At 40.8% G+C, this 24920-nt stretch overlaps 1 protein-coding gene across 2 annotated transcripts in view; it reads left to right on the forward strand.

Annotated features, from left to right (window-relative positions):
- nell2a (neural EGFL like 2a) overlaps window positions 1-24645 on the forward strand; it is a 99214-nt gene extending 74569 nt beyond the window's left edge. Inside the window, exons 16-21 of one of the 2 annotated variants that reach the window (XR_012598895.1) lie at window positions 11245-11385; window positions 14713-14906; window positions 19168-19344; window positions 22475-22699; window positions 23822-23937; window positions 24176-24645. Coding sequence is in view for 1 of the 2 variants with exons in the window: in XM_074677799.1 (XP_074533900.1) it covers window positions 11245-11385; window positions 14713-14906; window positions 19168-19344; window positions 22475-22699; window positions 23822-23863 (779 nt within the window). In the remaining variant the exon portion in view is untranslated. Of the gene's footprint in view, window positions 1-11244; window positions 11386-14712; window positions 14907-19167; window positions 19345-22474; window positions 22700-23821 lie in introns of both variants that reach the window. The other variant, XM_074677799.1, reaches the window with a different exon arrangement.
- Window positions 24646-24920: the final 275 nt, after the last annotated feature.

Raw genomic sequence — 24920 nt, forward strand, 5'->3', positions numbered from 1 at the left:
AGGAGGAGGAGGTGGGAGGAGGTGAAGTGGAAAGGAAGATACAGAGATGTTGGGAATAACTGACAGACGCAGTCGAAATGGGCAACGCGCGGTGAGGGATGGGTGGTTAGAAGGTTTGGGGTTAGCGAGTTTTTCTCTGCATTTGGATACAAAATTGGGCTGGCGGTGAAGAAGGAGGAGAAGGAGGAGGAAGGGAGGCAGAGCTGGGTGGATGAACATGGAAAAGCTTTCACTAAGTCTGGGTCCCCCTCCCTTTCCTTCCCTTCCACCCCCAGAACCCTGTGAGCTTTTAGAGGCCTCCCGGGGGACTCCTCTACTTCTGCTGCAGCAGCGGCAGACTGACGGCCTGTCATGAGACATCGAACAGTAGCTCCTCAAGGCAGCGTGAATACACACCTATGAGCATACACACAGTTACAAATAAGAAAACACTTAGTGAGCAGATTTTATACCTGCCTATATGTTTATTTGGTTTTGTTTGGCATACATGTGCGTAAAATTGCTTGCATGTTTTGCGTTGTGTATTAATGAGTTCTCCTGCTTTTGGTATGATCTTTTCTTGGCTGTGTTCCTGGTGACCTGTCATTACCATTCAGGGGGAATGGATGCTAAGGAACATGGGACGCATAGCGCTGACAGACAGACACCAGCCAGAGGAGAACTCTGACACATCATGAATAATGCAGGATACAGCTGCACCAGGGCACATTCTCTTCAGTCATGGATATAAATGTACGCAGGACCGGCCATGTAATGTGTGCCCCGGACATGCCGCATAGTCAACATGGAAGCCCCGGGCTAGCAGTAGCCCTTAAATGGGTTGGGTGAGAGATGGCTAAATATTGGAATAGTGGGTTTATTTTTCAGCTAAATGGATGCTTATTCTCTCTGGTGCCACCAAAGCTATTGAGTTGTTTCACATGTAGGCCTAATATTTCTCTTCTTGTCTGATGTGTTTTTGTTTTGTTTTTACCCACAAGTGTTTGACCGCCCTGCAGTCTGAGTGAGGCCATTGCCTTGTGTGATTGATCTCTGAGTTTCTCTGATGCAGGGAAATCAACACACATTGTGTCTGGTTGAAATTGCAACTGCTGTCCAATTTGATCCTGAGTGCATTTTGTTTTGAGCTCAACGCAGAGAAGAAAGGTTGCCTGGCTGTAGCGCCCCAGGCCTTGTTTCCTGATATAGATTTTTAGAGGCTGTTTTCAGGGGGCATGTCTGTGGGCATCTCTTAAAATTTTACGCGCATTTCTGAGAACAGCACTTAAGAGCAAATACAGATGCACAGCGTATAAAGTTTGGCTGTCTGTGGTGTATGAGACAATTAAATTCAACTTTAAACAAAACATTATTGATATGAAAGATACACAAAAGCGCAGCAATAATGAAACATAAAAGCAATAAAGAACTTGGATTATTGAGTGCATTTTGAACATGTTGCCTTACTTACAGTCAATAATAAAAGCTCCCAGCCTGTGGTAGTTTTATGAGGAATAATGCTTGGTGAAGGTATAAAGAGTAAACCCAGTGTGCAAACAAATAAGCTGCTAGACGTTGCACTTAAGCCCAAATTGAGCTTCAAATTATGATTCCAAATGAAAAACAAAGGTGACTGAAAGCACTCGAATATAAAGAGGAGTTATTGAAAGAGAAAGCAAAAGATTAAGAAAAGTGGAACTTTAAGAACGATGGGATTAATTTGATATTGAAGGCTTAGGTTGAGGCATGTATGAGCAAAATCCCCCATCACTTCAAGGGTGCACTGAAAATAGAGGACGAAACACAAAATCTGGTGGCTTACACCTCTGTCCATCAAAGTGTGGCTGTCATTGTGAAGGTTGTTCTGGATGTCATTGCACTCAGAGTCTTTGCATGTAGTCAATGCTGAAGAGCAGAATGGCAATGAAAACTGACAGATCCTGCACCGTTCATGGTAAACGGCAAATCATTGATTTGAGAACATTTCCTTGAAAAGCAGATCAAACTCTTCTATCCTTGGTCATTTCCACCCTCTTATCATAGCCTATGGGCTTTTTATGTACTTGTTGAATTTTTGCATCTTTGTTCATGTTGAATGTTAAATAACTTTTAACCAAACAGACTGTATAAAGCATATAAAACATGACTGAAGTCTCTGTGATACCATGTATTGCTCCTCAAAAAAGTTATGAATGCTAAAGATGGCTGTCTTTAAATTAATAACACAGACTTCAAATTTTATAGGTATGGTTGATTAGCAAGGGTTTAAAAACAGACTTTTCTAAAAAGCATGTTTTATGCAAATAATATCTATGAATTAGCATAGGTTTCTAGGTAATACTAATCCCATGTGAATAGGTTTTACGTTGTTATCATGCCAAATATTACAGTGAAAATTAGCATTTTGATATGGGCATTAATCCATTTAAACTCACTAACAACAATAGTATCCCATTTTTATTGTTTATTTATTTTATTTTATTCTGAACTCTGTTGGTGTGTTAGTATGACTTTAAGCTAAATGATAATAAATAAATAAATTTGATTTTAAAAAAATCAAGTATATTATTATTATTATTATTATTATTATTATTATTATTATTATTATTATTATTATTTTTATTATTATTGTTGTTATAATTATTATACATTATATTACATTAAGATATTAAATAATCAAAAATATTATGTGGAAGGGAGATCCAAGGGATGAAATGCAAGCTCATACTTTATCAGGAAAAATTATGATTAACAGGTTAATTGGGATTCCATGACTTTTGGAGCCAGCCTCAAGTGGACACTCTAGGGACTTCATTCTTTTTTTTTTGCATTTTGTCATTATTTTTTATTATTATTATTAGCTGAAGGTATAGATTTTAACAATCTCTTGTAATTGTCTGGGCTGATGCTCCCTGGTGAAGATACAACAGGTAGACCACACGTAATTGTCAATAAACAATTGTTGTTATCAATAATTGTTTTTCTAATTATGAACGATTTAGAGTGTATGAATTCATTTTATATTGGTTCGTACTTCATTCTAAAGTCCAGTTGTAGACATTTATTGATTAATGCATCATTTTTGTCTGATAGGTTGATCAGTATTGTTTGATTGTTTGAGCCACACAGATTTCAGGGTCAGCCAGAGAATTCTTCATATCTACATGAATGACTAAGCAGCACACCTTTATGAAAGGAGCCACTCAACAAAGATTTTAGGTCATGCTGCAGTGACATCCTTAAGAAAACATTTCTTGAGGTCAAACTAGAAAAGTAGACCTTCACTAAATGAAAATTCACATCTTTTTGATTATTCAGAGATAGAACTGCTTCAAGAATCAGGGCCTGGGTGTATACAGAACTTTTTTTAGCAAGAGGCAGCACTTTATGAAATAATTGGTTACAGCATCTGTGAACATCCCCTCCTGTTTAGCCTCAGACGCGTGTTTATTGACTGAAGAGCTGAACTGCTCCAGTGAGATGAATGGGAAGGTAGTCTTTGTATTTTCCTTTATTTTCAGCTCATTATCTCATCCTTTCAAGCCCTTCTAAGCTTGTTAGGATGCTGGGCCACCAAATTTTCTGTCACTAAGCTGTCACTTCTGTAACTAATGGCTGTCTCCGTTGTCCTTGGCCGGCCTCTTGCTCTCTCCTCAAAGGACACTGTGGCTTTCTCGACGGGGGAAGAGCATTTGATCAGATGCTGTGGATGGATACCTCTCCTTTTTGTCTTTCTTCTCAATTCCTGTCCTGTGTCCTCATGAGCACTAAATCACACGGTGGCTATTTTAGCGTCAACAGTGTTCTTTGAGGACAAGGAGAAGGATAAAAGATCCTTTTTTTTCTTGCGAGGTGTTAATGATGCTATTTGGATTTGTAACTCCTACACTCTCCTGGAGGGTTATGTTCAAGAGCACCATCAGAGAGCCCCTGGTGTATTACACCTACACTGTAAATTACTGTTTTATTAGACGGAAAAACTCTCATTTCTCGAATCAAGACCGTTTAACAAGCCCACTATTTCTTCTAAAATGATACTCTCATAAAAAAAGTGATCTAAAGAGAGAAGTGTTCTGTTTATGTGAGTGAGATGGAGCCTTTTTTATCAGTTTCCATATTCTGTGTTTCACGAATGAAATATTCAGCATGTTTTTTACAACTTTTAAGAGGCGGGAGGGAGATAAAAAAGGAAAGAGAAATGAAGACTGAACAAGATGTATTTTAACAAAAAAGAGAGCTGAGTGATGAAAGTGGAGGGTATTTCACTTTTGGGTGAAAGAATATCAGACGAGACTGAAAAGAAGATAGGGAGGCTTCAATGGGGATAGTTTATAATGAGACGTAAAAATGAAAGAAAGTATCAATTAAGAGGAAGAAGAGGAAAAGGTTAGAGATGATGGCCACTGAGTGCATGAGGAAACTGTGAAGTCAGAGAGAGAGGGAGCCCTGAGGTCATGCTGGCATATCGACGAGGACAGAGAGTCGAGCAGGGCCAGACAAACAATTTGTTCCCTTAGACCTCATTTACATTGATTGGGAGCTTGTTGGAGTTTTAGACACAAAGAGGGCTCCGAGTAGTAAACACTCAGATGAATAAAAAGAGAGTAACAACAGAAAGAGCCGGAAAATACAGAGAGATGGGTCAGTGACAATCAGCGAGTATGAAATGTGCTCCATGAGCATGAAAAGCACGACTGTCCAGGTGAAACAGCACACAGGGTTAGCTTGCAGTTGTAATTTTCAGCAACGAGGCCCAGAGTGTGCGTTACATCCATAACAATGCTCAGCAAGGAAAAAACATCACAGCCCCATCACGGCTGAAGCCTCCCCAAGGCACCTCCCACCCGACACTCAGGCACAGGTAGTGAATATTTAAAACCATATTAATTTTTCCAGCCCTCTTTGACAGCTCCCATGATGCCTCTCTGCAGCTCTCCCTCTCTCCCTCCTTTGCTGCACAATCTACCCACAAGGCCCCGGGGCCTGTGACTGTTTAAGCTCAAGCGGCTTGTTTAAGCACAGTGATTATGTATTCATTATTTATTTAGAGACGGCCTTACAAAGCACTCACTCCATCACCCGTAATTAGTGTGTCTTAATTAGGCCCCGCTAATGGCCAGAGCCGACGTTTAGCTGAGCTGCTTCTACCTAAATGACACATCTCCCAGGGATGGCTCACTGCTGCGGCTGCACAGCTGGAAAGGCCAGTGGAAACGACACGGCATGCATTTTCTCTGGTGTAGTTTACAAATGTGATCTTTTCCCTTTTGAGACAATAATGGGTATCAAAAAGTCAAAAATACATGGTTTATCTTATTTTGGGTTGCAAGAGGGAATCTCATGTTAGTGCTTGTGTCAGTCAAATTGCTACAAGTCCCGGTTGTATTGCTGACTGACAGTGACACAACCGCCCAGCAACACAACAGGGTCTGCTGAGACTTGGTCTGCTGCTTTCTAGCTAATGTCTCAAAGAATCATGAACACATACTGTGTTGACCCTTTTTTGCTGAATGGGATACGAAACAATTCTAATCCATTTTAGAAATTTGCAGTGAACAAAATGTTTAAGACTTGCTGGATGTGGTCCTCGCAATATAAATGTTGTGCTATGAATGGTGAGGACAGTAACAGTGGTGCAGTAATCTTCACTTTGAAGCCTTAGTCCTGAACCATTAGACCTTAATGGTTCCTGCTGCGCAGTCCGTGACAGCGTGTCATGTTAGTGCACAAAGGTCAGTAATATGACACACTATGATGACATCACACAGTGACTGGTTACAAACAAAGATAGTATAAATATGGTCTCAATCTCAGATGTCGCCCACAGTTTTCTTAAACTGAACAATAATGCTTACATCATTGTTCAAGCCATGGATGGACATATTAGAGAATGTGTGACTGTCTGTTTTTTGGACAGTAGATAGAGCAGAAAATGACACAGCAGGAAGTGGGAATGACATGTGGGAAAGAGACCACAAGTTTTTGAGCAGTTAACAAACAGACTGGGATTTCTACAACATACGAATATGTAGCAGTTTTAAGATCTGCACATTTAGAATCTATCCAACACCATTATCAATATTTAAAATGTGAGAAATCTAGGGATGGCTACCTAATTAAGTATGTTTCAAGTAGAGCAGGGAGAAAAAATAGAAAATCAATGCATCAGGATTTTTTGTTCGATAATCAAAATCGGGATTCTTTGTCAAAAAAAAACGTTTTTTTTAAATTCACACAGGATTGGAAAAAAATACCACTTTCCTCCAGCAGAGGGTGAAATGTTTCTCTTTGACTCGCGTGATGTGCATTTAATGGGAAAATATGGCTCCTGATATGGTTTGTAGACATTATCATCATCATTTAACTTTTTCCTATGGTCTTGTGTAAAAAAAAACTAAAAATCACAGAAATCGTAAATGTCAAAAATGACAATTTAAATTGAATCGCCACCCCAAAAATTGTAATAGAATCAAATTGTAAGAATAGCATGCAATCCCAGCCCTAGTTTAAAGGTACCAACAGTATTCCATTTGTAGTACTGAGTACCAATTCATGTAAACTCAAAAAGTACCATGTTTTGGTGCCTAAACACATCCTTGTAACTGTGAGGGAGTGGAAAAGTAGGTGATTTTTTTCCATGCTGGACATGAACACAGCATTGCAAGGTTATCTATTGAGAAATAAATGTGTTAAATTGAAAAAAACTTTGAGATTTCAGTACTAAACAAGTTGATCTTTGTTATACACATTTGAAATACATATTACAGTACCAAAAATTGGTACTGTTAAGTACCAATACTGATTGCCAGGTACTGGACATTGGTACCGTATCGTCCCCTCTTTGAAGATGAGATTAGCTTTTATATGTGTTTGACACTGCTGTGCTTGCTCTGTATAAAATAAAGGGTTTGTTTTCTAGCCTGACATTAAACTGTGCAGAAATTTATTTACAACTGTAGCAGACGTCCTTCACGGTACTCATTTTGAGATGGATCTTGAGTATTCCTGCAAGAAAGTCAAAATATGACGACTCACAAAAAAGCATGATTGATCATAGTTCAGTCTGCTTCGTATCTACCACACTTTGTGATTTTACATGACACAGCGCAAAATATGTTCACACACACACTTACTGAAACTACAACTATACCATACATTGCATGCTTTGAATTGGTCGCCATCACATCCTTGGAGAAGCATCTTAACTTCACTGCTCATTTTACTTAAAAATTGTTATTAGTTGTTAAATAGTCAAGATCTGCAAGCCCCAGTCTAAACTGCAAAGTTGTCCCAGTATGTGATAGAGACTACTAATATGCTACAACACCCTAAAGAGCCGAGAAGACACGATTATCTGTTGGTTCACAGCACTTTTCACACTACATGTGTTTACTCTGACTGCTGTTACTGAAAAAAAAACCTACAGCTACTAATGTGGCTGTGTTTGAAATGTTTCTATTAAGAAGGCAGTCATTAAACTGTTAATCACACATATACATCTGTCCTCCCACACCGAGAGAAACTGATGAAGATTTCCACCTATCTGAAGAATCATTCTCTGGATAATAAAACAATCTTTCTCAAACGCATGCCCACTCGTTTGTGACAGCTTATGGTGCAGGATTTTAACAATGATTTCAGTTTTACTCTGAAGGATGGAGGGATTTTGTAGCTATAGGTACCTGATGCAGAGTGATTACATCGTGTTTGCGCTTGGAGCTGCTGATTGTTTCCAATTCACTCATGTTTACTCATCTGCTCTCCTTCTCAAGTACTTGCAGATATGGATTTGCGTTGAAGAGTCTGTTTCATCTCTAGGACCCCAGCGTGTGACTCAATTGGCCTCAGGTTCCATGATGATTGATTGAGTTGGCTTAATGAAGACTGAGAACCAGTGGCATCCACTCAATTACACTTAACTGTACGTAAAAGAGCAGCCATACAAAACCTTATTGCTGCAAGCCACTAACTGCTTTGTACACATTATTATTGACGAAAAGGTTGAGCGGCCTTTCTCAGCTGTCATGGCAAACGTGATCGAATATGACAAATGCAAAAACCACTTATTCTTCAAATGGCATCTGGCTCAACTGGAGGAAAGGTGCAGCTGAGATTCAGGGATGTTTCTCTCCTGAAGCCTGTCAGGATTATCAGGTAGACCTCTACAGAAATGGAAATCAGATTGAATTAGGTTAGTGGAGCTGGAGATGTTCATGTAGCAGCTGTAACTGGGTTTCTATGCTGAGTGATGCAACACAGCAGAGCTGAATCCCAACCTCCGGGGGTTTTCTGTCAGTCAAAGAGGAAGGGGAGAAAGACTTTAGGAATGGAGCAGCGACAGGGGTGGAGGGAAGCAAAGAGCCGCACCTGTCCGAGATCAGAATGTGAAGAGGTTGGCAGGAGCGGGGACAATCAAAGAGACAAGGGCAGGCTGGGCTAAACTTTAAACTCTGCCTTTTTCTGCTCAAAGAGAAGACAAACTGCAGGAATGAGGAGAGGTGACGCCTTAGCTTTGAGATGGAGATACAGCACACAAGCTGAGAAGTGACTCAGGAAGGTGAAGCTAAAGGATGAAAAAAAAAGGGGGGGGGGGGTATAATGGCAGAGTGGCATAACAAGCCCAGGAGGGTGCAGGGAAGAGTCTGTGTGCTTCTTCCTTACTTTGCCCTCCAAGAGCCGCCTTAATAGAGCGCTTGTTTCCAGACTGCCACTCAAGATAACAAGTAGGATAACTGCAGTCCTCCTCCTGCTCTTCCTCCTACTCCTTTTTGTCTCCTCCTTCCTTTTCTTTCCCTTCTTCTGCTCATTTGCTACTCCTCATATTCCCGTTTCTCTAAGTGGCTTCCCAGTTACAACTTTAAAATAACTCTTCCTCCATGACCTCTCACCTTCTCAGGTGCCCTCGTTTTGACGATATAGTCACAACTTGGTTAAACGGGTAAAAATAGTACACGCCTGTGATTTGACAAAAGCTTTGAGATTCAGCCCAGACAGAGGCTTCCAGGCAGCGCCTTTGTCTGAGCGTCACTGTTGATGATTAAATTACAACGATCTTCCATTATCAACCCCGCAAGATGACAAAAGAGAAGGCACGACTTTTTGTTCGCGTGTCATATCCTCGCCGTACCTCACACGTTCAATCCTGTGGAGCCCAAGGTGTGACAGCAGCGAGTTTCACCATCCTAAAACAGGGCTCCATTTTTTAAAAAGTTGATCTGACAGCAGCCTGAGAAGCGTCGTGCTGTAATTGTAGCTGACAGGTTTGGCTCACATGAAAGTGAATATTTTCCTGTTCAGGGTGTAACCCTCTGTTGTTGTAGCCAGACAGTCAAGCTTTTTAAAAGAATCGCCTGAATGAAACCGTCTGAAAATAACCATTTGCATATTTTTAGACTGAGCTCACCATCAGTGTCTGTTATAAATAGTGTCTGACTGCTCGGTTGTACTTTGAACAATTTCATGCAGACTTATTGGGAAGAGGAGGACGATCTGAACAAATTCAGCTGATTTTTTTTTTATTTTATTTTTTTTTAAGTCGAGCGATACACCTCGTCTAGCTCTTCCTTTTAAAAGCTCCCTGTTCTTTTATCATGCTGAGATTCACAGGCAACAAAGAGCATTGGATATTTCTCCCTGTCAAGAGTGGGGAGAATTCATTTAAATTTTCAAAGAGAGGCTAGTTATACCGTTTCCTATAGTCTCATGTTTTTTAAACTGTGTCCTTTTACCCAAGCATTGCTATCCTTAGAGGTGAAATGAGGTGTGCTGCTCCCAGGAGGCTGATGTCATTAGTAAAATGTGAGGCTGTGCTTTAAATTATGCCAAGAATAGTTAGTAGTTTTAGAAAAACAGAGGAAGAGCACACAGTATGTTTTGTCTTCTCAACAGACAAATGTAGGGAATTTTAAATAGATAAGTCCCTAATCTGTGGGACATTTGATCAACGGTTAATCTGCTGCAGAAATTCTATTAAAAGGCTGAGGGCTCATTAGCCAATAGATCTTAATCCCATTACCGGCTGGGCGGTGGGGGACCATGAGCCCGGCTGTCTGTCGCTCTATGGGGGATACTGTTGCAGGCAGTGGCTGGGAGAAGGTCACACACAGCACACATTGCCATTTTCATAATGAGCACAGAGCATCATGCATCATGCACAATCATAAAAAAGCCATCAGTGGCCATGCAGGCACATTTAATCACGGTGCATGTCTGGCCCAAACGTATTTAGCCCTACTGTGTAATAACAGGCTTTATTTCCTCTCTTGTGTGGGCCTGGCCCTTAGTTTAATTAAATGCTAGCTGAAATATCAGACAGATCGGCCTCCCTGTGAATGTGTATGTGTGTGTTTCTATTATTATTGAAAATTATATTGGATTTGTTCAAGGCATATGTTCATAGAGAAGTTGCTTACTGGAATATAAGGTCGAATGTTGGCCTGTTGTAAACACAAAGAGGGGTGAGAGGAACACTGATTAAAAAACAGCCTAATGCAGAATGACAGAGCCGAACACAAAACAAAAAACAACAAAAAATACAGGGAGGAGAAAGCCAGAGCGTTTAATCAGAGTCTTTTGTTAAAGAGAAGAGCTGAAGGAGGAGGCAGAGTCAAGGATGTTTCTAAGTGGAGCTCTGTGAGGGGGAAAAAAAGCAGCTCCATCTATTGACAAACGCCCACAGGCTGCCGTTGCAGAGATGCATTGAGGCCCTTTGAAGAGCTTCTTCTCACGTCACTGTGCAGAAAATGTGTACGTCTCGTCAAAGTTTAGCAATTGATCCATTTGATTATGTGTCGGATACTTTAGTGACACCTGAGAGAAAAAGCTTGTTAAACGTCTTTCTTTCAAGAAAAGGTTTGTTGTGTTCCATCCATTCATTCCCTGCTCTTTCTTAATGATACAGATGTCCTTCTCTGGATATGCAACAATGCCTGATCAATAAAGCCTTTGGAGCAGATCCATTCAGATGCTAGACATGATGTTGTATCTATTATGAGGTAGTCAATGCTAGAAATGCCTGCTGGGCAGGAATGTGGTTCCATGTACCGTCCAGACTGCAAGGAGTTTAGTTGATTTGATTTGATTTGCCTTTTTTTTTCCCTAAATCTCTTTATAAATTTTTTTTGCAGACAGTACAAAAAAGTGTCATAAATGAATAATTCAAAGTCTCTACATAGAGTTTATTTTTTAACCAACATGATAGTGACGTATAGAGATGTTGAAACACTCCTCTTTTCTTTTTTCTCTTTATCCCCCTCTTCTCTGCAGATATCGATGAGTGTGCGGACGGATTTGTTGAGTGTGATAGTAAATCTACTTGTGTCAACTTGCCCGGCTGGTACCACTGTGAGTGCCGCGATGGATACCATGACAACGGCTTGTTTTCTGCCAACGGGGAGTCGTGTGTAGGTGAGAAGGCCACCATTTCTCTCTGTAAACAAATAGGGAAAAATGTAAAGCGGGTGTTTTATTTAATCTATTTTAGGTTGCAACTTCCTGAAACTTTGCCTACACTACATTAAAAGTAAAATCTAACCAAATGATTTTGTCTCGTTTTCAGTAGAAAATGTCTTTTTAGACTTAAGCCACATTCAACTGACCAGTCCATAAAAATGTCTTATTTAAAGTTATTCAAAGACAAATGTCAGGTCTGAATTACTTGTATGAAGTTAAAAAAATCTGCCAGTAGAACAAGAAAAAGTCACTTGTATTAAAACATTATACTAGTTTCAAGCATTTTTTTCTAACATTTTTTTCATGTTCCATTCATTCATGGATTTTTTGTACTTGTTACAAGCAATTCATACCTCATATTTGTCTTTAATAACCTTAAAACAAGACATTTTCTTGGACTGACAAGTTAAATGTGGCTTATATTGAGTATAACAAGACAGTTTTTTCATAAAATAAGAAAAAAAAACACTTGACAAGATTTCATTTTTTGCAGTGTTAGAGGTAGCAATGTGACCAACCGAAAAATAGATTTATTAACTGATTCTTTTAATGCCTCTTAATTAATGAGTTCATGTGGTGGGCTGTAATATGCTTTAACTGTTACACTAGCCCGTTTTAATGATTATTTATTACTTTTCTTACTCTCCTGAAGTCATGTGTTTTTATTTTTCCACATGTATCATGTTATTTTACTTATGCCGGTGGCCCCCACCAAAAGTGTGGGTCAGGAAAAACTGATAAGTTGGTCCAAACTGCCTCACGAAATCAAAAACTATTTTTAACTGCATGCGTCATCCATCATTCTAACACATAAATCAAATAGGGGGAAAATTGTATACGAAGCCATGTAAACTGAGAGTGTTTGATCTGTTCCCCACTTTTCTTTTTTTCCGCCATAAGAGGTGACAAAGCCAGGGTAGCGATGGTCAAACCGACAACGTGAATTCACTCAACAGTGCCTGTGTTCTTAAATTGTTTCTTATGATAACTCCTGCATTTTATTGTTTGTATTCTAATCTCTATTGCTGTACTCTGTTTTGTCTACTGTGACATGTGTTGCTGCCTCTCTTGGCCAGGTCGCCCTTGTAAAAGAGGTCTTGACCTCAATGGGTCTTTTACCTGGTTAAATAAAGGTTAAATTAAATTAAGATCTTCATACTACAAGGATGACTGGAGTTATGACCCTTTTAGGTTTAAAACCAAACAAATTCACACATAAGAGAATCTGTTTTTGTTTTTTGTGTTTTTTTTTTGTAACTTTCTTCTTTTTTTAAACCTGTGTTTTGAGATCAAATATTTCAACTTGCTTGATCTGACATATGCCCTGTACACTCACACTTTGAACCTCTGTCTTCCACTCTGTAGCTGTGTTTCCATTACACCTAGAATAACGCAAAACGTAAAAATCGCAATATCAAATTGGTAATTGAAAAGCCACATTTTCGAAAAAACCTCTCAAATTTCGATAACAAGTTTTTATGCTCTCATGTGGTGGTTTTTCAGATGTTTTAATATTGAAGTTATTCGCAAAAGTGCAATGGAGACACCTTTTTCGCAAAAATGTCACATTGTCATAACAACGCACCTCCCTCACCTCCTTGTACGTGTCCACTGCCACACTAACGGACTCTGGCAGGACGGCTGTGAGCAGGCCAGAGAGCAGCAGGAGGGAGGGGTGGAGTAAAACACTAATGTTCATGAATCACCATGAGTGCAGCGTATGGACGGACATTATGTTTTACTGTACTCAAGTTGTGCGCAATTCCGGTCGTAATGGAAACACTGGCAAGGCAATTGCTCTTTATCGAAACTTCAGAAATATCGCTTTTATTTTGAAAAAAAGTGTAATGGAAACCCAGCCAGAGTGAATAGAATTGACTAGCCTCTGCGTTATTCATTTCCTGTAGCACTACCATTTTTTCAGAATGAGTCAAAATTCTCCAAAACTTGGTTTAGCGCATAGTTGTCGGATTTGAAGTTCTTGATAGATATTCTCAGATTCTCTTTTTTCTTTCCTGTGTGGGTTATTTTTTATTACCATGTGCACACACAGCTCTACCATCTCATTATCTTTTACAGGCGTTAACTTGTAAACACCAACAGCTTCCACTTTCAGAGACATGACATTCATTGATTCAAAAACACAGGTGCAAACAAAAAAAGGGTCATGAGGTTGGTTCATGCGCTATGCAAACTGAAGTGGCGTCTGATCTTTTGTTTGTTTGGGGGGGGTTTTGTAAGCGCACAACTGATTTTAGAGTAGGGATGATTTTCTGAACAGTTGTGTTTTGTTTGCCTTGCAGTAAACACAGCATCTTTGCCCCTCCACAGTGTAAATCAGGCCCTTTGACATAGGAAGATTCTTTAAATGAAGCCTGCTTCTTTTATTTCCCCTTATAGGCCCACAATGCCTCATCATTGAAAACACATGGTTACTCCTCCATGAAACAGCTCCTAATTTTGAGTCTCATCAAGAACTGTAAGAGTCTTTGTAGGATTCCTGTTTTTTTTTTTGGAGTGAGCCTTTTTTTTATGTCTTTTTTTTATTAATCAGCACCATGTTGGAACACATGAGTCACCCCTCATCAAAAACTCCCTGAACTTTGAGGTTTTATAAGATTTATTTTCCGCTTGTGTAAGTAATGATGCCATGATTGGATAGGTGTGTCATTATCAGTCTGTTTCCTTCCCAAACTGTCACTTTGCTGCAGCCTGTTTGTTTTCTGGAACATTCTCTCTGATACAGTCCTATGAGAAGAAATGTCAGCTGTCAGAGTAGAAACCCTCAATCTTCAGTAACATGGAAGCATTGTCTGTAACAATAGTGCTAGCTCCGCTCCACTCCTTGACCTCATCTTAGCTGTCAAAGCGAGCAGAGGCAGAAAAAAAAACACATTCGAGGCACTCTCAAAGAGCTGAACCTGTCTGGGTTTCTCAAAGCTAAGTTATAATTTGACCAAAAGTAGGTTTCTGGGTTAGATTACAGCTGTTTACTGCGTGCTGCCATCCAGATCGGATGGGTTGCTGCATTTCAGAGCCCAGTTTCAGGCTGTGACACCATTGTGCTGGCCATTTTCCACCTCAAAGGACAAAAAAGTGGATTCCCATCATTCTGTTGGTGCACTTTGAACTCTGGTATGACAGGACATGCTCCTTTCTTGTCACCATGTCACATAAAGCAAACATTTTGGGGTTGTACCGCAGATTTCAAAGAGCCACGCAGAAGCTGTGTGACCTGCTCTGAGCATATGCATGATGTCATCTTTTCTGTGCTCCCTGCAGATATTAATGAATGCAAGACGGGGAGGAACACCTGTGCCAACGACACAGTGTGCTTCAACCTGGACGGAGGCTATGACTGCCGGTGCCCCCACGGGCACAACTGCACGGGCGACTGTATCCATGACAACAAGGTCAAGCACAGCGGGCAGATCTGGGTGCTGGACAGCGATAGGTGCTCTGTGTGCTCCTGTCAGGTGAGAAACAGAGGCAGATGGACACAGAGGAAGCAGAGACAAAGAGAGGGGAGATAAACAGAGAAAAGCAGAATAGAGGTAGACGGATGGGATGACGAAGATAGAGGCGGACGCGTGGAAAGATCAATATGATTATAAAAAAAACAAGGAGAGGTATAAAAATAGAGGAAATGTGCTCAGCATCATGGAAAGCTGAGCAATGAAAATCCTTCTTTTGTCACTGCACCCATCTGGTCTCTGAATGAGTAAGACTTTCTGTCCCTCTCTCTTGTTAGTTTTCTGGTGCAGTGATGCCGCTATTAGCTTTACTTACGATGGTAAAGAGTGCGGATATTTCAACAAAATCACCACCTTTAGCAGAATAATAGTCATCTTTTCAGGTAAAACTGCTTAAGTTAACTTAGAACTCAGTATTTCCATCTGCGAGTCAGAGGCATAGCAATGTGCAAGAAGATTAGTCAAGGTAAGTTGCTGCCGAGTATCTTTGAATGCAGTGTTTACTATTCTGATGCAAGAAATTAAACTTAGATGCAGATTGAAGAGGTTTTTAGGTAAAGAGAGTAAAACCCACATAAAAGATGGAAAACTGAGCTATTTAGTTTTGAAAAATGGAAGTAAAGTCTAACTACTTTGGGAATCAAGTTTTTAAAATACTTGGAAGGTACGTGTGTACCACTTAGGTTTTACGTATTTAGGACTTTAATCTTACGAGTTAACTATTGCCCCTTAAATGTTTGATGATGAAAAATTGGGTACAAAAGTTATTTTTATCCTCCTTCTTTTTACTTATTTACCAACACTTAAACAATGGATGAATAAAGGGTCTACTTGTATTTAATTACCCAGAAGTGACTATCACAACCCTAACCCATGTTTGTTGTCTTTCAGCTCCTGGTTTTGGTTTTATGACTTTCAGTTCTAAAAAAGAAATGTTAATTTTTTTTTTTTAATCAAAGTCTCTTAAATCACCCTTCCAGTATCAAATAGCAGGCAGATTTAGAAACTGACAAGTTGACATTATGTAGCTGAAGGGTAGATGTTTTTATGGGAAATTTTCATAGACCCAAACAGAGCTCAGAGGAGAAAACAAGAGTAAAATTACAGTTTATCATCATTTTACCAGAAATAAATGCAAATACTGCTTCTTGTGTAAAAATTCCCACCTGAGCTCCTGTGAGGAGTTTTAACGGCTGATGAAACAGGCTGAATTTTTTTACTGGTTCCTCTTCATGAACTACAACACCTGCAAAATGAAGCAAGACGCGACAAGACTGATGATTTTAAAGTTATTTCAGTGCCGGCTAACACCACCACAAAGTGTGTTTATTTTTACACAGCAGGGGATGAGATTCAAAGGAAGATGTATTTATCATATATTAACATGGAGATAAGATGTTTTTCTCTGTCCACAGGGGGCGCCAAAACCAACTTCAATGTCAACCTAAATTTTGTTTATAAGTAAAATGCAACAATGTTGGCTAAAGTGCTGTACAAAATCCTTAACTACAGATAAAAACAGTAAAAAAACAATAATAGACGATGAAATGATGAAAATTAATAGAAGCAATAAAAAGCAATAAGGGGAATACAATTCAACACATCAAACTGAGTTAAAAATCAGCTTTATGGAAGAAAAAAATAATCCCAACAGGAACTTTAAGACTAAGAGTCATGAATATTAACATAAAGGACTTGCTGCAAAATAAAAAACAGTGTTGGATTTTTTTTTATAACTCTTTCATTGTTTCTCAAAAGACTTTTATGTCTGCAAAGGGAAGTGCGAGCAGTGTGTGTCATTTCTGCATCATTTTTTAGCCTTGATCTTTTCTTTTGAGTTAATGAGCAGGCTGTGTCTCTGCTGCACCAGCTTCTGGTTCTGTCTGTAATTACAGTGAAACAATGGAGAATTTTATTCTGCCTTCTTCTGATGTGACAGGGCTCAGTGACCCCTCAGGGCCAAGTAATTTTCAGAAATATTAGAACACAGTGGTGTGCTTCATTTCCACAAGACTAATCAAATTCTGCTCAAAATGAAATACTGCCCTGGTCCGTCGTCTTTCTCCAAAAAATAACCAAAAGGGTGAAATTCCTAGAAAAATTTCTGCACAGACAAAAAAGAGAGTGCAGATGAAAACACTGGCATGATAAGCCCCTGATGTGACAGCGCTGTTGAAAATGACAGTGATGCCTCTGTGATGAGCAATTTAATACAGAGCGTGAGCGTTATTTGGTGATTTTTAAAGGTCCATCAAAGTGACTCAAGCTTTGGAAGCTGCTATTTTGATTTTATTTGACACCACAGTGACATGGAATCTGGGAATACTTGATCCGGAAAACTCACTCCATCATCCGAGCACTTTTTTCCTCCATGATTATGAGGTCACGGACCAGTCATACTTAGCAATTCAGCTTTTCACTCAACCAAATGCCGAGTGTCTGGCAGTAGTTGGAAGGTGATTATGGTGGATTAGTGTCGGTGGTGAATGATCAAGCAGCAAATTATTCATTTGATTACAAAGGACCAGGGCAGAAATGGCTCCTTAATTAAATGACTCATATTAATTGATTTGAGAGATTGAGGAGCTGCCTGTCAAAATTAGTTGTATCTAGGGCCACAAGAAGCAGAGGAGTAAACATGTTATTGTTTTGGATTTGGGTGGACACAGCTGGATGTACGATAGATTGCTGTGACTAACTGATGGAAAGAAACCAAGGTCAAACAGCACAGGAGACACACAAACTGGGATGTGTCCATGCTGAGGTTGCACAGTATGCAAATAGTTCATTGTTTGAGTCTGCAGGGGTGCAGCAGATGGGTGGGGTTTACCGCATCAGTGCATTTGTCAGTGGGGGTCACTCATTTTTAAAACATTTAAGAAATTAAAGTGCCTTGATTTAATTGGCAGGAGAAAAAAATCAAATTAGAGAAACTCTAAGTGCAGCTGCAGTCTCTGGGCATGAAAGGGGTTCAGAATCCTGAATAAGGCAGCCATAAAGAAACTATGCTGAAAGGTCATCAATATTTGAACAGAGAAGAAAATTTTAGAATCAGTTTCAAATTTTAATCCTGCGTCTTGTGGGCAAATAAACCTCGAGCTGCAATCCTGAACAGCAGCCAAGTGTCTTTCTGCACTAAAACTAAAAAGAACTAAACTTAAAGGTAGGGTCAGCAAGAATTTTTCGTTACTTATTAGTAAACACAACATTCAAACTAGGCTCCTCCTCCTTGGCTCAGTGTCAGCAGCAGCACACACACACCGCCTTCGACTTTGACTATGTGAACACACTTACCAGCCCAGCAACCACCGCAGCATCGTGTCTTTAAGTGGGAGAGGCTTTGTTTGCGTTTCTCTTTCTCCATGTTACATCCTCTGTCATAGCTGCTTCTTCCACTTGCTAATCAACACACAGAGTCACAGGGCGGGCTCTGATTGGCTGATGTAACCACGCCTACTCTCTGCCCAATGTCCCAATACAACCAAAACATCAACATATAGGCAGAGGAGAGGGTTTAAGGCAGACACAGACACTGACACACACGTATAGAGGCCCAGAAGTGAAGATTGAGCAGGATTATTCCTGTAAGAGTTGACATTTCCTTTTTTAAGGAAAATCCTCCCTACTGTTAAAGCTATTATCTAAATACTTGACTCGTCTAGACATAATTTTCATTTCTGTGTACAGCGTTTTCCTATTTAAAACTATAAATCAGATGTCAATACGCTCTCATTTTGGTAGATTAATAATAAACTGAGTCATGATGTCATTTCACCCTCAGACATCATATCTGGATGAAAAAAAATGACCATATTAATTTCCCACCACGTCTGAGGCTCTTAAAAATGATCGCAGCAGCACAGGGTGGGAACTGAGAGAAGTTTGTGACAACAAAATTGATTCGATTTTTAGGATTCGCAGCGTTATTTTGTTTGGAGATGGTGCCAAAATGACTTAAACAATGGAACAACAACACAGCGCTCTGTCAAACGTCACACTGTTGAACAATAACTCTTGAAGAACCTGCTGTGCATCAGAGTTTGTGAAAATGAAAGGAGCTAACATTGAATAACCATAAATTGCAGCTCCTGAACTGTTACGCGACGTACTGTGCAACCTGTGCTGCAATATTTATCCTCAACATTCATCTTTAATGATCCTATAGAGCAGACCCTGTCTGTGCATGCATGTCTATATGCGCTCATGACCGTGTTTAATGTTTCATTATACTAATGTGATGTATGTGTTTCTGCCACTCACTCAGGCTGGCCAGGTGATGTGCCGCAGGATGGTTTGCGACTGCGACAACCCCAACGCCGACCTCTTCTGCTGCCCTGAGTGTGACCCCCGCCTGAGCAGCCAATGTCTGCACCAGAATGGTCTGCTCACGTACGGCAGCGGGGACACATGGGTGGAGAACTGCCAGCAGTGTCAGTGCCTGGTGAGTATGGACATCTGATATTTAACCTTAAGGAGCTGCATGCAGCAGCACACAGAGCACCGTAGTTGATGTTTATATACAGTTTGAGTTAAAACAACGTGCATCCACCGCTGCACTACAGTGCGCACACAAGAAATGTAACAAATACTCCGGTCTCCATGGAAATGCTCATGAATGAGAGATGTGCTCTGCAGAGAAAGTCAAGGAGAGAAGTTTTGTGACAGGAGAGGAGGAGTGATTAAGAGCTGAATAGGAAGGTTGCAGAGAGGAGAAAATGAAGATTGCTTTTCATGCCCCGGTAGAAAGAAGGGAGGGAGCGATTAGAGAGATTTTAAAGGATTCAAAGGACTTTCTGCACTGTTGTCTGCCGTGATGGAATTATACGTTTTATTGAAGGATACTTTCAAGGTTGGAACAGGAGGAATTGTGTGTGGCTTCAGTGCTGGATGGGGCTTTGGTATCACCATTGTGTGCAGAGAGCATTCTTGCTTTGATTGATGAGTTTCTGCTGCATGTTTGTCGAGTGTCCTCTACATGCGATCATTTTTCTGCTGCTGAACAAAACAACATCTCCTGCATGAATCTTTCACAGCAAGACATTTGCACTGTTTTATTTGTGTTCTGTCGACCTTTCCCTAGGTTTACACTCTTCTCCTGTTCAAACAACAGAAAGGCTTCTCATAAGTGGTCCCCCTGTAAATGTGCAAAAACAATAAATCCTGCCAGGGATGCTCCCTTCCATATCAACCACATGCATGTACAATGAAAATGTCGTGCTTTACATTCTACCCGAATGTCTTGTCTCATCCCACCCACACTCAGCTGTGCTCCACACCCACATCCCGTGTCACTCTGTCTGTTCACTGACTCACAAATCATCCTCACTGTGGATCCCAGACAAGCACTTTACAACTCATTTTTCTTCGTCCCTCCTTTTTTTTTTGTTGTTGTTGCTTTTAAAGATCAGCCCTACTCGTAGCTAATATGAGTTGGTTCCAGTTTGACAGATTTATGGCCTGAGTGGCAACAGCAATGCCATTTTCCTCCTTCCCTCCTTCCTCCCTCCTCCTCTCTTTCCATTGTAATGCCATCCGGACCTGAGGGCTGCGTTTTGGCTTGCTTACAGCAAGTCTTTATAGAAGAGTTTGAAAAATCAGTGCTCAGTGGAGAGGCAGCGGGAAGGCACAGTCGGCTGAAAATGGGTTTGCTCAGCTTCCCTCTCTCTGAGGCTGTCGGCACTTATAGATGTTGACACAAACAGATACAAACACATCAGAGATTTCAGAGCACATAGACACAACCATCTATAGAGAGTGGACAAACACTGATATGTACATAGAGACACATGTAAGCACACTTGTACTGAAGCTCGAGAATGCAGACACACCTGTCACCACACTAACACATACTGGTGCTTTCTCACAACGTCGTGAACGCACAGAATGACTTTAAACACCATCGATTAAGGATGCAGAGATGCACAGACAGAGCAAAGGACCACCAGCCTCACAGTACAAAGAGCAGCACTTGAAAGGGCGGGGAGAGGTAGGGAAGGGTACGGCTGCTGAGCGATACCGTACTGAGGCTCCAGTAGCGTGACAGGAACGTGAAATGAACCTTGAATGCTGCTTCACTTAGCAGAGCCATGGCTGTCCAGGCTCAGCAGGGGGCTTCAAATACACAGTGACAGCAGCCAGATGGGCAAAAACATTCTCCCAAGACCCAAGATGTGAATCCTCCTTCTCTCCCCTGGACCCTGCACACTGTACTTGTGCAATCATTTGAAATCAGGAGAGTGGCCTTTGTGGAATGTGCACACATGGGGCCACTTGTGATTTGCTATCATGTTGGACTGCAGGAGATCAAAGAAGCATGGATTTTCTCAGCCATAGGTTGTGCTGCAGGTCCTGGCGCATAAAAGAAAGAGCATGATTGCTGCAGGCTAATTCCTGGGCTAAGATAAATGTCACTAGTTTTAATCTCCTGGAGGCATTGTGTGACATGCAGTCTTTAACGCCCTGAATCCTTACATCTGTCCCTGTAAAAAGCAAAGAGATTAAATTGCAGTAAGATAGCATGAAATGTGAATGCAAAACCAGATTAAAATAATAACCTCCTGAAATATCAAAAGAAAAGAAATGAAAGACCGGCTTCCTGTCTAAGGTTGATCTAGTCTCACACCATGCTGCTCAAGGCAAATAGAAGCCGATTGTGCCGCAAATCTCTTCCTCCTTTGTCATCATAGGCCACATCTGCATAAACAGACAAAGGCAACAGTGTCCCTTATCACAGCATGGGACAGATACCTGAGGCTGCTTTCAATCCCTCCCTCCGGCTGAAGGCAAAGAGTCCCACTTGCTGGGATTTCCCACTCCGAATGTTTACACTCGGCATGGAGGCACAGGGTGGGCGTTAGCAGGCGTGAGCCTGTGCTTTATAGCCAGACTAATTTACTACTACATAACCTGGAAATGCTGAGCCAGACCATTCTCAGTGATATTAAATATCCCCGGTGGGACACTTGCATCGAGCCTCTGGTAACTTAATGTGTGTGTGTGTGTGTGTTGTGTGTGTGCGTGTGTGTGTGTCTTTGGTGTGTTTAAACATATACAGTCTGAGCTCATATTTAATTTTCCAAGTAGGGAATGGCAGAATGGCAATGTGAGCACAAGTGGGTCAGTGCCAGATAGATTCTGCAAACAGGAGGTGGGACGTGAAGAAAATATATATATAAGCTGTTTTCTCAAGCCAGCAGAAAATGGCAGCAGGAGGAATCCAATAAGGCTTTGTGTGCTGAAAGTTTCAGATTAATATGAGAACAACAATGAAAAAGGGAGACGAGAACAAGTCAATTAAAAAGCTGGAGCGTTTACCTCCAATGTGTAAAATAAAAAATGCTGACTGTATAAAAAGATTTCTCTGCTCATCTGTATTTCCTGGGTACCTTAACAGCGTTTTTTTGTCATCAAGTGGGAGGAAGATGCTCCCAGTAGCATGCAAATACCCAGCGTCAGGAGAAATAGTTGCATTAATAACTTGTTTTGCCTGAAAATGCAAGAATGCATTTCGGACTTTTTTACATTTCTACTTCTTTTTTTCTGTTTTCCTTTTTCTCAAATTATTTCCTCAGCAGGGGCAGGTGGACTGCTGGCCTCTGCCGTGCCCGCCCGTGGACTGCGAGTTTACCCTGGTGCCCGAGGGCGAGTGCTGTCCTCGCTGTGTCACCGATCCCTGCCAAGCCGACACCATCCGCAACGACATCACCAAGACGTGCACCGACGAGCACAACATCTCACGCTTCAGCGGCTCCTCCTGGATTAAACATGGCACGGAGTGCACCCTGTGCCAGTGCAAGGTAAGGGCGCCAGGACCTGCCGGCAGCCTCCAAACAACAAATTACAGTTTGTAGAGTGCAGAGGCTGAAAAGACACCAAAGAAAAACGGTTTGGAAATTGCAAACCCTTTATGCCCTGTCAGAAAAAAAGTGGACACACTGTTTTCTGGACATAAGACTGGAGAGGTATTTTAGTGCAGCTCCAATACCTCACTGCAGTGTTTTTCTCCTGTGATAGTTCTTATATCTGCATGTGTAAGCTGTTGTAATACGAATATTTTGCATATAAGGAATATTCCGTCTCTAAGCCTGAGGTAAAATCTTGGACCCACACATTAAACACCTGTCAGCTCCTCATCTCCACCTTCAGCTGCAGTTAATAACAGTCTGCTCTGCTCTTGCTTCACAAGGAAGCATGTTTGAGCACACACTGCTTAAGTTCAGTAAACCCCCAGACACATATAAACCAGAGTTGAACTTGTGTAATTGGTTCTTGTTAATCAGGTGGAATAAAGCTGCTCTCCTCAAGTTTTTGTTTTAATACTTGTGCCACAGAAGACTCACTGAGAAACTAAGCTTTGCAGACAAATATCCACTTCATTACCAGTTGTGAGCCTAAATTGTAGCTTCAGCTTTAGCGCTAATCCACCAAGACAAACTCCCTCGCCTGAATTTCTAAAATGGAATATGTTCATTCAGCCTGCCTGACAGGAAACGATGGGGACCATTCTCTGTAGACAAACTTATAAATATTCCTCGAATTATCTTCCAAAGATTTAAAAAGAGCTCAAACACATTTTGGGATTTATCATTTTCAGACAGTGCGCTGCGCTATGGCATGTTTCTTGGGTGATTCGGCTCAGACAGTGTAGCGGCTGCAAACCTTTTGAGCTTATCAGTCCCAGAAGTTTAAAGCAAAAGGACTCAAAGAGCATTCACATTTGTATTCTCAGAAGGCTGTCACCACCAAGGATCAGTTGGTGCTGAAATGACACCCAGAGGAGTTGTAAATGCCAAACTAAGTCTGTCTGCAGCAGCACCGCCACCACCTTTAAAAAAAAGCATTATCAGCTGAGCTTCAGAAAGAGTTTCCTGAGGTCTTAATGTGATGATAATCCACTCTCTGATTTCTCCTTTTTCCAGAATGGACACATCTGTTGCTCAGTGGACCCCATGTGCCTTTAGTCCCGGCGGATGTGAAGGCACCTGTACAGTGTTCTCCATGTAAAAAAAAGTAACACCACCCCAATGTCTCCTCACTGTCCTCCTCACAGGCGCAGGTCATCGAGTGTTTGCATTGTTAGGATTTAGCCTGCTAAATAGATGGGGGTCACAAAATCAGGAAACTGCATTGAATGAAATTCAGAAAACTGTATAACTTTAATCTTCAGGTACTTTCTGCTGATTTTTAGCTCTTATTACATGTTGTACAAAGTAACCGCCCCCCATCTGGTACCTCATCTAGCATAACAAGTGTTTCTGCGAATACTCCGTGACCTGTGCCTGCCTCCTCAACTCCTCTTTATACCAAATGCAAACCTACGTCATACCAAACAGATGATGGGACTAAAACTCCCTCAGATCCACTTTCTCTCTGTCTCTATCCCTCTCTTTGTTCTGTCTCACTTCGTAAAGTGACCCTCCAAGGATCACCGCTACCCCACTCCGAAACATCGCTACATGAATCTGTAAGATATTACTATTACTGGCATGACTGTGCTTGATGTCCAAACATTTTTGCTGATTTCTAACTTCTCGATGATGATGATGATGATGATAATGATGATGATGATGATACTTTAGATAGAGTAAAGGCAGTTAGCATAAGGTTCAGTTGCCACATTTATGAGTCGTCTATATTATGTGGTGCTTTGTAGAATTCTGTTCCATTTCTCTTTTTTGAATTTTTTTCTTTCCGAGCTTGTTATTGTGTAATAGTGAAATAAAGTATTTCCATTTACATTTAATTCTTGTGTGTTGGTCTGATTTATTTGTAGTTATTGCGTTTATAGATTATGCTCAGCTGCAGGTGTGCAAAACCAATAAAATTCACTAACCACTTAATTAGGCACACCTGTTCAACTGCTCGTTAATGGAAATATCTAATCATCCAATCACATGGCGGCAACTCAATGCAGTTAGAGAAGCAGACATGGTCAAAACAACCTGCTTGAATTCAAAGTTGTCTGCATTAGCACAGGTACATTGTTAGTGCTGGTTAACAGGGTGCATCCACCTGGAA

Source organism: Halichoeres trimaculatus, unplaced genomic scaffold (assembly GCF_033239565.1).
Source record: "Halichoeres trimaculatus isolate MK-OKI-2021-1 unplaced genomic scaffold, fHalTri1.1 fHalTri1_scaffold_10, whole genome shotgun sequence".
NCBI lineage: Eukaryota > Metazoa > Chordata > Actinopteri > Labriformes > Labridae > Halichoeres > Halichoeres trimaculatus.